Source organism: Fusarium redolens, assembly GCF_020744475.1.
Source record: "Fusarium redolens strain MPI-CAGE-AT-0023 chromosome Unknown BKA55scaffold_16, whole genome shotgun sequence".
Lineage (NCBI taxonomy): Eukaryota > Fungi > Ascomycota > Sordariomycetes > Hypocreales > Nectriaceae > Fusarium > Fusarium redolens.
The window spans coordinates 563,859-577,362 of record NW_025763679.1 but is presented as its reverse complement, the minus strand read 5'-3'; the positions used below and the strand labels follow the sequence as shown (position 1 = coordinate 577,362).

The 13,504-nt window shown below is 46.8% G+C and overlaps 6 protein-coding genes and 1 non-coding gene across 7 annotated transcripts; 5 read left to right on the top strand and 2 right to left on the bottom strand.

Annotated features, from left to right (window-relative positions):
* Window positions 1-1,143: 1,143 nt before the first annotated feature.
* On the top strand, window positions 1,144-1,217 carry BKA55DRAFT_t259. Its single transcript has one exon. It is a non-coding gene; the product is annotated as a tRNA-Val (tRNA).
* Window positions 1,218-1,791: 574 nt separating this feature from the next.
* Window positions 1,792-3,533, top strand: BKA55DRAFT_132636 (concanavalin A-like lectin/glucanase domain-containing protein). Its single transcript, XM_046184846.1, has 5 exons — window positions 1,792-2,305; window positions 2,353-2,642; window positions 2,701-2,895; window positions 2,947-3,190; window positions 3,238-3,533. Exons 1-5 carry the CDS (start codon window positions 2,171-2,173, stop codon window positions 3,400-3,402), a joined length of 1,029 nt encoding a protein of 342 aa, XP_046045050.1. The 5' UTR covers window positions 1,792-2,170; the 3' UTR covers window positions 3,403-3,533.
* A 1,130-nt stretch (window positions 3,534-4,663) lies between these two features.
* On the bottom strand, window positions 4,664-5,627 carry BKA55DRAFT_578776 (uncharacterized protein). The gene has a single exon (XM_046193760.1). The coding sequence runs from the start codon at window positions 5,535-5,537 to the stop codon at window positions 4,959-4,961; it is 579 nt and encodes a 192-aa protein (XP_046045049.1). The 5' UTR covers window positions 5,538-5,627; the 3' UTR covers window positions 4,664-4,958.
* Window positions 5,628-6,420: 793 nt separating this feature from the next.
* On the top strand, window positions 6,421-7,928 carry BKA55DRAFT_578774 (S-adenosyl-L-methionine-dependent methyltransferase). The gene is made up of 3 exons (XM_046193759.1): window positions 6,421-7,400; window positions 7,456-7,612; window positions 7,662-7,928. Exons 1-3 carry the CDS (start codon window positions 6,533-6,535, stop codon window positions 7,693-7,695), a joined length of 1,059 nt encoding a protein of 352 aa, XP_046045048.1. The 5' UTR covers window positions 6,421-6,532; the 3' UTR covers window positions 7,696-7,928.
* A 113-nt stretch (window positions 7,929-8,041) lies between these two features.
* On the top strand, window positions 8,042-9,291 carry BKA55DRAFT_578772 (uncharacterized protein). Its single transcript, XM_046193758.1, has one exon. It carries the CDS (start codon window positions 8,288-8,290, stop codon window positions 9,206-9,208), a length of 921 nt encoding a protein of 306 aa, XP_046045047.1. The 5' UTR covers window positions 8,042-8,287; the 3' UTR covers window positions 9,209-9,291.
* An 877-nt stretch (window positions 9,292-10,168) lies between these two features.
* On the bottom strand, window positions 10,169-11,173 carry BKA55DRAFT_543558 (uncharacterized protein; the record flags this gene model as incomplete). The annotated part of the gene is made up of 1 exon (XM_046190609.1): window positions 10,169-11,173. One exon carries the CDS (start codon window positions 11,171-11,173, stop codon window positions 10,169-10,171), a length of 1,005 nt encoding a protein of 334 aa, XP_046045046.1.
* Window positions 11,174-11,773: 600 nt separating this feature from the next.
* Window positions 11,774-13,464, top strand: BKA55DRAFT_597430 (uncharacterized protein; the record flags this gene model as incomplete). The annotated part of the gene is made up of 3 exons (XM_046196073.1): window positions 11,774-11,837; window positions 11,920-12,823; window positions 13,026-13,464. The coding sequence occupies 3 exons, from the start codon at window positions 11,774-11,776 to the stop codon at window positions 13,462-13,464; spliced, it is 1,407 nt and encodes a 468-aa protein (XP_046045045.1).
* Window positions 13,465-13,504: the final 40 nt, after the last annotated feature.

Here is a 13,504-nt window from a genome sequence, read left to right as displayed (position 1 = left end):
AACCTTCTGGGTTACTCCTTTATCTCGTTATGGTTATGCCTCGGCCCATCTCTCTTAGCCTGTCGGACCCGGAACGGGTTTTCGGCCGTAAACATATAAACCCCGGCCCTTGATATGGATGTTTTTTTACTTTGGATTGGTAACATGCGGAAACTGCGCGGGTTTATGATATCTGCGAGGTAGCTTTTACTACCCAAATGCACGAGTTTATGTTTTGAGTTCGATGATGTACGTTTTCTACGTAATTTGACTGTTTCGGAGAGCTGTTTGAGTCCGTCATGACGTCCTCCGCGGAAACTCCATGGACTTTAGTACGAAAACTTTGCGAAAATAGTTTCATTGGTTGAGATTTGTGCTAAAAATTCTTTGCCACGGAGTTGCGTCATGACTTTTCCCGAAATCCGGTTTCAGCTTAGCAATCCCTCGGTCCCGAGGCACAGGTTTCGCCTAACCCAGCTCTTCTCCCTGGAGACGGAACTCGCTGAATCGTGAACTCCTGTTGCTTATCGCATGATGCGCTTGTTAAGCACACAGGGTAGATCTCTCGTATCTAGATTCGAGACTTCCAGATGGAGATCCTTTACGTAGTATCCAATCTTAGCAATGTCCCGGAGTTAAGATATGCTTTGATCCAGCAGATGTCAGAGTGAATAGACTTCTCTGGGGTCATGGGCCATTTGTGTCCATCATCGATGTCTACTACAGTACAGCAAAGTAATGACAACATCATAGGTGTATATCAACATGAAGCGTCAGAACAAAAGTCGATTCATCTTTTAAAATAAAATCACTTAAACATCGACCAATTCTTTTTAGCTGCAAAATAATGGTGTTGCTTCTCAACATGGCTCTAACTCTTCAATTAATTGAGCCACTACAGGGTAGGACAAATCCATGGAGTCGGAATCCCGCTGGAGACTGTACTTGACAGTGACGCGTCACTCAAGCAAAAAGTCCGGACATTGACACGAAACGCCTCCATCCAGCTCCGTCCTTGCAGGCAAACAACGAATTGGTAAGCCAGGGTCCATGGCTACTCCACAGGATCTTTAAGAGGGTTGCCGTCTCTTTACTCCGTAGACCGAGTCGTTTCGTTTCAGGTTCCTGACACACAATTCTCTGCCAAAATCTCAACAACAGCTAGGTTCCGTGGTCTAGTTGGTTATGGCATCTCGTTAACACCGAGAAGGTCCCCGGTTCGATCCCGGGCGGAACCACGTTTTTTGTCCTTCAACACCATCTTTTTGCCAAGCACAACCAAGACATGTTTTCCAACGGTTCTTATCCGTATTCTCATCAGATCTGTCAAAGGGTTCTGTTTAAAGATCATTCCTCACTTTTTATTTGGAATTTTTACACATACGCTCAGTTGACAGCCTCCTGAGTCCTACAGGCTACACCGAAGGCGGTCAGAGTCATCAGATCATGTACAATTGATCCTATACGCTGTATGACCAGGCATCCCAGGCACTTATGCTGAGCCATATTGATGCGTGGGAATATGCAACGTTAACATTGAGTTCTTCCAGACCATTCCGTTCAACAGTTTAGTTCAAGCCTCCCGTCCAGGCTAGCCCTACGCAACCACCACAAACAATCCCGGATCTAGTAGGGCCGAACCAGGAACCAGATCAGGCTGGAATGAACTGTTCTTCCGCAATGCATACACATACGTCGCACACAAGTCCATCGCGACTGGCTGGCTATATCGTTTATGCGACTTATATCATATCGTGCAACACATTCCGTGCTTTCACCACAGAATCATCAGGTCTATAGTCTCGAACAATTCCTCAAGTCCTAATATTTTCGAAGGAACATAATGGCCTCACGTCGTATGACTGGCACTGCCCCGAATCAAATTTGCTCATTTTCCAAAGGACCACTCAGCCCCGTTATTCTAAGCACTAATAACCCTTGCTCGCTGTGCTGTTAGTGACAACTCAGGCACGTGCATAGCGAAGGATGGCGCTTGTGAATACGCTTGTCTCGAGCATAGTTTCCGATGCGAAGCAGCGAATGGCGGAGGTAGGTTTGAACCACGGTTCGCTGAGGATCGGGCCGTGTGGTGATCCTTTCAGCTACGGCATTTGGTATGTAAAGCTGAGCCATCCCAGCGACGATCTTGATTCATCGCCCGCTACACTTCGTTTTCTTCACAAGACTCAGGATGCATTCATCTTTGTTCACGTTGTTGATGGTGGCGGCCTCCGGCCATGCCTCTTGTGCCCGGGCTACGCGCAAGTTCTCTCTCAAGACCACTTACGACTCCAGCAACTTCTTTGATCAATTTTACTTCAGAGATGTACGTTCTTGACTTCAAAGTTTAGCGAGACAATTCTGACAAGTCAGGCTGCCTACTACGATACTATTGACCCTTCCTACGGAGGTGATCCCACTCACGGATCAGTCAACTACTTGAGCAAAAACAAAGCTCAATCTGCCGGTCTTGCCAAAACAACCAACGGCCAAGTTTACGTCGGCGTTGACTCTGTGAACAAGGCTAAACTTCTCGGTTCAAGCAAGACCAGACATGGCAGAGACAGTGTCCGTCTGGAGTCCAAGGCTACTTATGGTAACGGCCTTCTGATTGCCGACATTGAGCACATGCCTGGTACTGCTTGTGGTGTTTGGCCATCCTTGTGAGTTCCATATCTTTGGATGTCTTCACCGGGCGTGATGAACTAATACTTGTCGCAGCTGGTCGTACAACTTTGACGAGGACCCCGTTGGTGAGATTGACATCATCGAAGGAATCAACGACCAAAGCCAAAACGTGGTCTCTTTGCACACGTGCGGTGCTTGCAAGTTCACCAAGATTGGTGGTCTGGACGAGCGCCCTAACTGCAACAACGGCGGAACTGAGTCCGAGCAATGCGAGGACGGCACGAACTAGTTAGTCTTGCTTAACATGATACAGGACAAGAAGCTAATCTGTACTCTCAGTGATGGCTGCGGTAGCACTCACGCTTCTGGTTCCTATGGTTCAGCCTTCAACAAGGGCAAGGGAGGTGTCTACGCAGTCTGGCTCGAATCCGATGCACTGAAGATCTACTGGTTCAACCGTCAGAGCATCCCTGCAGACATCAAGTCTGGAAACCCCGATCCCAGCAAATGGGGCACTCCCGCTTCACAATTCCTCAGTGGTTCAGGCTGCAACGTCGGAAAATATTTCAAGGGGCAGACTATTGTAAGTCTACTAGTCGTTACAGATAACCATATGCTAATCAGAGTCAGATTATCAACACTGCGTTCTGTGGAGATAACATCGATCAGGGCACTTGGAACGAAGAGTGCAAGGCTTCTACTGGATCTAAGACCTGTGATGACTATGTCACCAACCATCCCGAGGCCTTCAAGGAGTCATACTGGCTCTTCAACTCAATTAAGTATTACCAATAGTTCTAGCTATGATTAGAAGCACGGATGCTGTTTTCAACGTTGCATGATTTCTGAAAGCCGCGCCCATTTTCACATAAATATAATGTCACGAATGCAAGCTGTAGTTATGTAGTGATTTAAGTAAAACCTGCTTATTTATCTGAAATTAGGCAATCTGGTACTTAAAGAAGACCCGAGTCGTAAAGCCAATGCTCTTCACCAGTCTTGTTGTCAACAGAATCGAGTACTCCTAACTCCACCCCCATATCAGTGGTCGGTATATCGCCAGCATCGCGCCTAGCACCACATTCTCGACATTGCTTGAGTTTCATGTCATTGTACTTCTCACAATCCTCTTTCTTTCTTTTGTGCTGCATGCATACCCAGAATTTCACTTTTTTGGGCATTTCAGGTAACTGGACTAAGTCCTTCTTGGCCTTGGAGCCCGCCATTGTGCTTTCTCGGTTATGTGTGAGTCTTTGTTGGATTGAAATGGTCTCTTTTCATTTTTGGTTTAGTATACGTTGATGGAAGCGCTCATGGTGGCCTTATTTATATGTCCATAATTGTCCGACCCCTGGATCTTGCAGACAACATCTTCACTATGATACTAGGCCTTGTTGTAATCGTGATACTGTGCAACACTGTTGTTATTCAGTAATGGGTAGCAGAGAAGTATGTGAATGAGAATAAGAAAGTTAGTGATGTAGGTCAGATATTTGACGGCAGCGAATATTGCAATCACAGACTGAGCATAATCAGTGACTTTCCTTTACGACCTGGATTGACCAAACTGCAAGCACGCTGATTACTCACCTGAGAAATTTGGCCCTTACGCGTGTGTCTAAAATGCAGTACGCTTTTGCTTCTCCAGTTTTACGGCCCTTCGGTCCACGAATATCTCAATGGTCATGACATCGTTTATGGCGTTCAAGAAGTTTGCCAACTTTAATTTCTGGATGAGAAGCATGGAATTTTTCGTCAACTTATTGCTCAGGCGGCATCCATTGTTTTACCCTAGTCATGTTCCCGTAGCGAAGCGTATTGGCTGCCTGTGGTAGGATGTGTTCTTTATCTTCTTCACATATCTTCTGAACACAGAATTTGAAAGAGAGATCTTGATCCTAGTAGCTGAGAAGCCATTAAAACATTGGATTGATGATGGTAATTTTGTATATGATCCTGACATAGTCACTGACTTCAGTCCTCGGCCAAGTGAGTAACCGCCAGTGGGCTCCGGCTACGGGTCACAACTTGCAGATGGTCATGTATCACATACAGTGTCCCTTTACGCGTTGCATCAGATTTGGTTTGAATTAACATCTGAGCAGCTAGTGAGTAGTAATAGAAGACGAACTTGGTAAGAGCCATAATCTCCACGCAAAGCCTAGGTTTACCTTTGGTGGGCGGAAGAGAATTTCAGCCATGGACATTAATAGAAACAGATTTGCACCTCCAGACGCGGCTTCAAAGCTTGAGCCAGCCCAGACAGATGGTCAAGAAGCGTACAGAAGGCTTGTGCATGAGAGTGAGCCAATACATCTATCTTAAAGCTTATGGAAGCTCAGCGAGGCGTATTAACGTCCGAATCCAATATGGCCTATGTAATCGTTACAAAAGCCGCCGTCACAGTAGGGTGTTTCACCGTAGCAATCTCCATCTCCACGACACCCGACACAGTTTCCTGCAGAAGTACAGAAAGGAGCGGAACTTCCATGGAGAGCATTGCAGTCTGCGTTTGTAGAACACTCGGCGTTGGGATCAGTAGCAACGCATGTTCCTACGTCACAGAAGGGAGTTGCTCCGTCACAGTCGGCGTTGGTGGCGCACTCAGGAACAGCAGCTGAAGTCGTGGTGGAGGCAGCGACTGTTGAAGTTGGTTCTTCGGTCGTGGTGCTATCGATAGCAGCTAAAGTCTCAGTCGAAACGGAGAGTGTCTCAGTGGTACCATCGGCGGTAGCAGTCTCGGTCGAGCTGAGACCAGTAAGGGACTCGGCGAGAGTCTCGCCAACAGTGATAGCTGATGTCTCAGCAGTGGTGGTGTCGGCAGTGGCCGTTATGTCAACAGTGGAGGAAGAAGGTCGGCATGGCCCAGCGTTGACGCCATTGGCGGCGAACATGGCTAACACGCCCGTGAGAAGTTTAGACGAAACCATGTTTAAACGAGTGACAATGGTTGGATGAAGAATGAGCGACGGGAATACAGCGAGAGAAAGGAAATTCTCCTTCGTACGTCAGTGGGCGTTAGACCAACTTTATTCCATTGCTCCTCCTTTAATTATTAACCTCAACATGTTTCTTTTTCAGAGCGGTGTGCCACTATTGAGCACTATTGTTTATAGTGGCTTGGCCTTGTAAGCGATATTAGAAGCATCAATGCTTTTGACCTTTTATTCACTATTTAGGTCTCACGGAGGCAACTCTTGATGACTTTACAACAATGGGAAACACGACAACAGATGCCTAGTATCTAGCGTCATATTCGACGATTCTTCTATCTCATCCCTTACGCCCGCATTTTCATGTCCATTGCAGCATATCGGGCCATGATCCGAGCCTAAAATACAAAAGCGAACCGGCATAGAAAAATAACAAAAACAAAAATCTGCCACTGATTGCCCCAGTACGAAAATTTGTGGCTGAAGATGTATCCAATCGCTCGCGGCCGATCACGCGCCTCACAAGACTAGAAGCCAATAGTTTGGGGCTGAACCAATCGCTTTGAGGGAGATACAGGTCTTGCAGCTTCAGAAAGAGCCGAATTAGTCCAGACCAACAAAGCAAACAACATCGGTTACCGGAAAATGTTTACAGCACTGCGATGCCGATGGTGAATGCCTTCAATGATGAAATAAGTCGCTGCCTTAGCAGTCAGTAAGAAGTTACTGAACTCTACTCAATGCATTGGATGTCTCGGGGAACCACTAACCCCCTGTCGATGATTCGCCGGGGCTAAAGTCCATGGCTGTACGCTACTGCAGGGTTATGCATAGGGCGTCTTGACCGGGTTATCCCCTCATGAGCTGACGCCAACCCTCGCTTTTTGACATATGCCAGCTGTCAAAATATCTCACCTCCACTTGAAAAGACATGCTTCCCTGTCCAAATCACAGGTGAACTTTGCTCAAGTTATTCTATACAGTTTGTAGGCATGGCAGGGTCAGCTCCAACGTCAAAATCCCCTTCTCCGAAGGAATCCCCCCATGAACAGACAGCGCCACTAGAGCCCGCTGGTCAACTCGAGGCAGATGAGGGGAACATCACCGACAATGATTCAGCCCTGGGCGAAAATGATACTGGGAGCTCCACAGCTTCGATCGCCTCTACCATTTACAAATACAGAATTGAGAATGGCAGATCATATCATGCCTACAAGGATGGTATCTACGTCGGCCCAAACGATAACTCGGAACAGGACCGCCTGGATCTTCAGCATGCGCTTTGTCTCCTCACATTCGACAACCAGTTATTCCTTGCGCCCATCTTTAGAGAGGGTGAGACACCTGTGAGACGGGTATTAGACATCGGCACAGGTACAGGGTGCTGGGCAATTGACTTTGCTGATGATCATCCTCAAACGACTGTCATTGGTATTGATTTGAGCCCAATCCAGCCTTCGTTCGTGCCGCCTAACGTCCAGTTCCAGATTGATGACGTGGAGGATGATTGGACATTCTCAGAGCCATTTGACTATATCTATACCAGGTTTATGACTGTCTCACTCGCCAATTGGCCGCGGTTCTTCGGACAAAGCTTCACGCATCTGAATCCAGGTGGCTGGATGGAAGTCGTGGACATCCTTCCCCCAACCTCTGATGATGGAACGATGTCTCCTGATACGGCACTATATAAGTGGTCAAAACTCTTGCTTGAAGCTACTGAAAAGATGGGTCGACCTTTCGGTGAAACAACGTCCTACAAAACACAGATGGAAGCAGCTGGCTTCCAGAACGTCACACAGCGAATTTATAAATGGCCTCAAAACCGCTGGCCTAGGGGCCCAAAGTATAAAGAGCTGGGTAATAAATTAACATTCGTAGCACTCGTGGGACAACACAGGCTGACGAAATTTAGGTTCTTGGACTCTTGAAAATATTTCGAGTGGCCTCGAGGGAATCAGCAGTGCTCTCTTCACGAGAGTTCTTGGCTGGTCAAAACTTCAGTTAGATGTTTTCCTTACTGACGTCAGAAAGGATCTCAAGAATCCTTCCATCCACGCATATTGGCCTATGTGAGTTATGAACCTTGGCCACGGGGAAAGAGAACTAACAAGAATACAGATATGTCATATGTGGACAAAAGCCCCGAGAGTAGTGTGCATATTTGATGACATCATGAGACCTATTTACAGAAAAAGATGAATGAGAAGAAAAGTAACGAACAGTTCCAGATTTGTCCCGGACTAATGAAAGCCATACACATGTACATAGAAATAGTTATGCCTGAATTTTCTGTATAGAAGCACCTCTAACAACGGTATCATATTTGATTTTTCCAGGTTTAGTGACTATGCCTCACAGGACCTGCCTTTTGGGTGACAAATCAATGCAAAACCTTGGCGGAGTTGCTCCTCACATTAATCAGACACGGAAGAACACCACGGCCGGCGGGTGACGTTATTGGCTCGTGCGTATATGATTATCTAACTCGGATAAATTTGACCCCTTCATGTCCAAACTATAATGGATACCATGATCCGAGGACGAATAGAACGTGTTGAGGGCGGAGGGCTGTTGCAGGACATTGAAAGTCCGCAACTCCGCACTTCAACATAGGATAGCAACGAACCATACGCAGTTTATAAACCTGGGTAGCCAAGAGACTTAGCTTTAAAGCAGGCCATTTACACGATTCAAATATCTTTATACTAGTATCAAACCGGAAGGTCTCTTTCAAGACTTACACAATGTCACAGAATGTCGTTTTTGTCACGGGTGCTACCGGCTCCCAAGGATCCGCCGTTGCGAGACAGCTTCTCGAGCTTGGCTGGACCGTACGAGCTACAGCTCGTAACATGGACTCTCCCGCCGCCAAGAGACTACAAGATCAAGGCGCTGAAGTTACACCTGGTGATTGGGACAACGAAGCAGTTCTCAAGGAGGTCATCAACGGATGCACACATGTGTTCATGAATCTGGTACCAAACATCACAACATTCACCTCAGAGATACCGGCAGCGAAGCGGATCATCGACATAGCTAGGACAGCAGGCGTTAAACACATCATCTACTCCAGCGGCATGGCCATCAAAGATATGGAGAAGGACCGATACCATGACCCTGAACACCCTGTTGGACGCGCCCACGGATGGAAGAGAGAGGTTGAAAATCTCGTCAAGAACGCCGGCTTCGAGGCATGGACAATTCTCCGTGGAGGATTCTTCATGTGTAACTTCCTGGCGCCTAAAGTCAATATCATGTGCTCCGGCCTGGTAGGCAGCAATACGTGGTCTACTGCCTACACGCCAGAGGAACAGCTACCAGTTATGGATATTGAGGACCTTGCAAAGTTTGCTGTGGCGGCTTTCCGTGAGCCAGACCGCTTCCATGGGCAGACCATCGAAATTGCAAGTGAGAAACTCTCACCGGATGAGATTATGCAACAACTGGGCGAAGCGAGCGGAAAACCTTTGAAAGCTGTTTACCTGACTGATGATGAGATCGAGGCGAAGAAAAATGAGGATATCTTTGTTGTTATACAGTTGATGTCGAGAGGCTTGGGAGATAAGGTCGATATAGGTGAAGTTAAAGGTTGGGGAATTCCTCTAACAACCTTCAAGGAGTTTCTTGAGAGGGAACACTCCTGGGTCGAAAGTACGTTCGTATAACACGTCATTAGCGCACGGAGATCAGCCTCAGGTCGAGTTCTAAGACAAACATTAATTTTAAACTCTTAGTTTATACTTGAAAGCATTGTCGTGAGTCGCTTTCTTATGAGGCTGAAATTGCACTGCCTGGCTCGAATCCGCAACTTTACCACCAATAAACTTTCTAGTAGTCATTAAAGCCTTCAGGCGCATTCTAAGAAAGGCTATAGGATGAACTGAATGCTGGAAGGATGAACTTTAGGCAGCTAGGCGGAGCATCAATACCTAACTACTAGGAATGGCTTCTGACTTCGTAGAATCTTCCACCACGCTCATATACTTTCTTTGGCTTGATCAATTGCCTGAACTTTGACATGTTGGCTTGATAGAAACAAGTATAAAGCCTCGCCCTCCCCCTATTTCTTCCAATTTCTTTTTCTTCTTTGTTATATATCTTAGTGCTTGGGCTTTTTCTTGCTCTGTGAAGCAATAAGCTGAGAGAGGAATTATGCTTTTTGAGAACTCCCATTCTTTCATTAAAGCGACCAACTCCATCCTGGGTGCGCCTGGTATGGGAATTTTTGGAATCTTTCAACTTACTAACCCTCTTGATGTCTTTGACCGATGTTTGATGTATGTTGTCTTCGCATAGGAGAATATGGAGGCTGATGATGTTTCCTTTGTCTTTGTTGAAAGGCGCTGGATACGAGGCTATCCCATGTAACTTCTAACCTAATTTTTATATCATTTAAATGGAACTCCTTGGATGATGCAGCATTTTCAAAGCGGACTGACTTGAAGCTACTTGACGAATGGCATTCATTCCTTACTGTGATGATGCGCTCGTCATGTAGTGATGTATATGCGATGATATAAATGAATGGATATAAATTGAAGCCAGGAAAGTTGTAGAGCTGAGTGGTTGGTCTGTATACAGCTGGTTCGTAAACCCATTCAATTTTCCTCTTTACGAATTATGCTCTAGTTATTCCACTTTTTCGTCATCGCCAGAGAGTCATTCCACAGTCTCTGCTCATCTCTGGGGTTGTAAGTGTGAGAAACATACGTGTACGAAGTTGAAACACCGTCATCTTCGCCCCGTTCCGCAGCACTACAGTTGGTAAGGTAAACACCTCCTCTTCCTTCCCAGTCTCTACCAACAGCAGCGACTAAAGTACTTGCAGCCGCTTGCTCGAGACTCTGAACCTCATGCATTTTGTCACCAACAACCGCTGCCATTACTTCCTGAGGAATATGGCGACCAATGCTGGAGGCAACCAATCCTGGGGCGACACTATTGGCATGGATGCCTCTGTAGCCATAGCGACGCTCAATCTCGTTAGCCATGTAGACGTTGGCTGTTTTAGAGCGTGCGTATGCTTCCCAGGGGGTGTAAGCTGAAGCGCAACTGGTCTCGTAACTGTAGTCGTTCGAGGCGGGAAGGCCTTGCATACGATGGGCAGTAGCTGAGACGACAACGACCCGAGACTGGAATTTCGGGGTTGACGCTGCGAGAAGAGCCGGTTTGAGGAGCTCAAACAAGAGGAAGTGAGACAAGTGGTTTGTAGCAAACTGCTCCTCAAAACCATCGGCAGTAGTTGTGAGCTCTGGGATGGCCATGACACCAGCATTGGCGATGAAGATACTGAACTGATCAGTCTTAGAAAGGATAGTCTTTGCGGCAGCCCGAACACTGTCCATGGAGCTTAGCTCAAGTTGTATAAGCTCCATCTGATCTGGGTTCCAGAAATCAGCCAGAGCTTCCTTGGCTTTATCAAGGTTTCGTGCAGTCAGGAAGATCTTTATTCCTGTAGCAGCAAGAGCTCGTGCGGTTTCCATGCCGACACCGGATGAAACGCCAGTGATGACAGCGGTCTTCCCAACCAGTTGGTTCTGCATCTGCTCATCCTGGACGACCTGCAGAGCAGTTGGCCGGCTGTCACCTGGGCCTTGAGGGTTGGTGTAGAGAGAGGCGTAGCGAGACATGTTAAAGTTGCGTAAGCTGAAATTGAGAAGCAAGATAGTTAAAATCAAAGTGGATATTAGGTTGATCTGAAGAGATTTTGGTCTAATGTTGCGGCATGTCCAGAATATATAGTAAATTCCTGCAGCTTAGGACGTAGCCCAAACACTATTCCCAAAACCGCCATGCTATGCCAACCGGTTCAAGTCCTGATGACATTGCAACCTAAAAGAGAATGAATCACCAAATGATTCCTGAGGGTATACCATACACGCTGCTGGTCCCTTGGACGGAGTCATAACGTCCGTCAGTGGCGTATCGTCGGAAATAAGGGAACAGAACAGCAAAAGCCCGCGAGGCTTATACAAAAGCCATTTCAGTAAGGATATTCTCATTCGGATTTGCAGATCATATCATGCGAGGATGACTTTTTACCCCGATTCGTATTAGCGTGACATATCTCGGTGTGTCAGTTCACGTGGAGACTTTATCCATTACAACCCCAAGTCGACCATGTTTTTGACCAAAGCTTACATTTTTTCTACTTTTGCTATAGCCCACTAGCCTTTTGGTTGATCATTATTGCTGGAGTTTAACAAGATCCGTCCCTAATTCTACCGATCATGGAAGATTCCGAGAGAAAGCAGCGCCGTAAGCTGCAAAACAGGATTAACCAACGAGCTCGCCGTAAGTAATCCGGCGGACAATTCTGATGACAATACTTCCTACTCTGGAGGCTGGCCTGATCATTTCTGACATTGGCACACAGGAAATCGCATGAACAACGATGGTACATCTAAAGCTCGTGCCAAGCAGCAAAGGCCGGCATTTGGAGTCAAGCTCTGGAAGGTAGATGAGTTTGACCTGAAGGCCAAATCCTCCCGCTCCGAAGCCGACAATGATGAAGGCTCCATCACTAAGCAAGACTCAAGATTGTTTCTTACCACTATATACAAGGGAACATTGAGCACTACAGATGTTGAGTTATACAGCCGGCAGCTCGACATGCATCAACGCCAACGGGCATTGACAAGCGGGACGTCACCTCTCTCGGACCAGCTTCTCTATCTCATAAACTACAATGCTTTCAGAGGGCTGTTTCAAAACAAAGCAACCCTTTCAAAAGTGACAGATCATCTTGCACTAACAGAGGGTCGGACTGAGAAACTAGATGTAATGGTTGGCTTGAAGCGCGATGCCATTTGTGTTGAAACAGGCCTTGATATACCGCCTCATCTTCGTCCTACAGCTCTCCAATCGAACAGAGTACATGCGACTTGGATCGATTTTATTCCATTCCCCAAGATGAGAGATAATCTTATCACTCATCATAATCATTTCAATCATCGACTACTTGTCACTGACGTAATGGGAGATTTACTGCAAGATATCATGCTCAACAAGTACGGACAAGGTACCGGGCCGCAGGGTCGTCGACTTCTATCAAAGGGCAAACCTAGTGACTATGCTTCAGATCGGCGTGGCATGATAATCTGGGGAGAGCCACATCGGATGGAGAGCTGGGAGGTGACGCCTGGGTTTCTGGAAAGATGGGGATGGGCTGTTGAAGGATGTCCCGAGCTGATGAATGCAACTAATCATTGGAGAGCATTGAGAGGTGAAGTTCCATTGGTATTTGAAAGGCAAAACACAAGACAAGTCGAAAATCTGGAGTAATTAAGGTAAATGGAGTTCGCTTTGGGAATTTGTGGAACCTGGAGGATGAAGTCAATTGATGTATCAATGACATCAACCATTGCAATGATTGACGATATGTCGGCTTCAGAAATGTCGTCATTACTTTTGCTACAGTAACTACCCATGAAACAACCACGATTCTTCTGCTTCTTCAGTTCTTCAACATCAATTCTACAGGCTTTCACAAAATATCCCCATACCGTCATCAAATACATATTCCTTCTACTCGTCTCGACTCTTCGCAATCATGACCCTCGCACGTCAATCTCTCTCCTCCTTCAGACGCATCCCGACCGTCACATCCGCCCTTCGATCTCGACCGGCGTTGAGCTCATACACCGCTATACGCACGAACTCGGGCAAGGTCAAAACACCAATGTCTTCCGATCCCAACCACGACAAGAACAATCCACCAGTCGCCGACCACTCGGACGGAGCCATGGCTTCGCTGAAGGGCGCACCGGGAAAACGCGATGCGAGCTCGTTTGAAGACCAGAACATGACTGGGAAGGAGAAGAATATCAACAGCCAGAACGCTCAAGAGCAGGATAGCAGAGAGGGAAATGCTGGGGAGGCGGGTCATTTCAAGAAGTCTGGCAGGAAACCCAAGATGTAAAGCGCATTCTTTTACACTACAAATAACCATAATCAAGGGC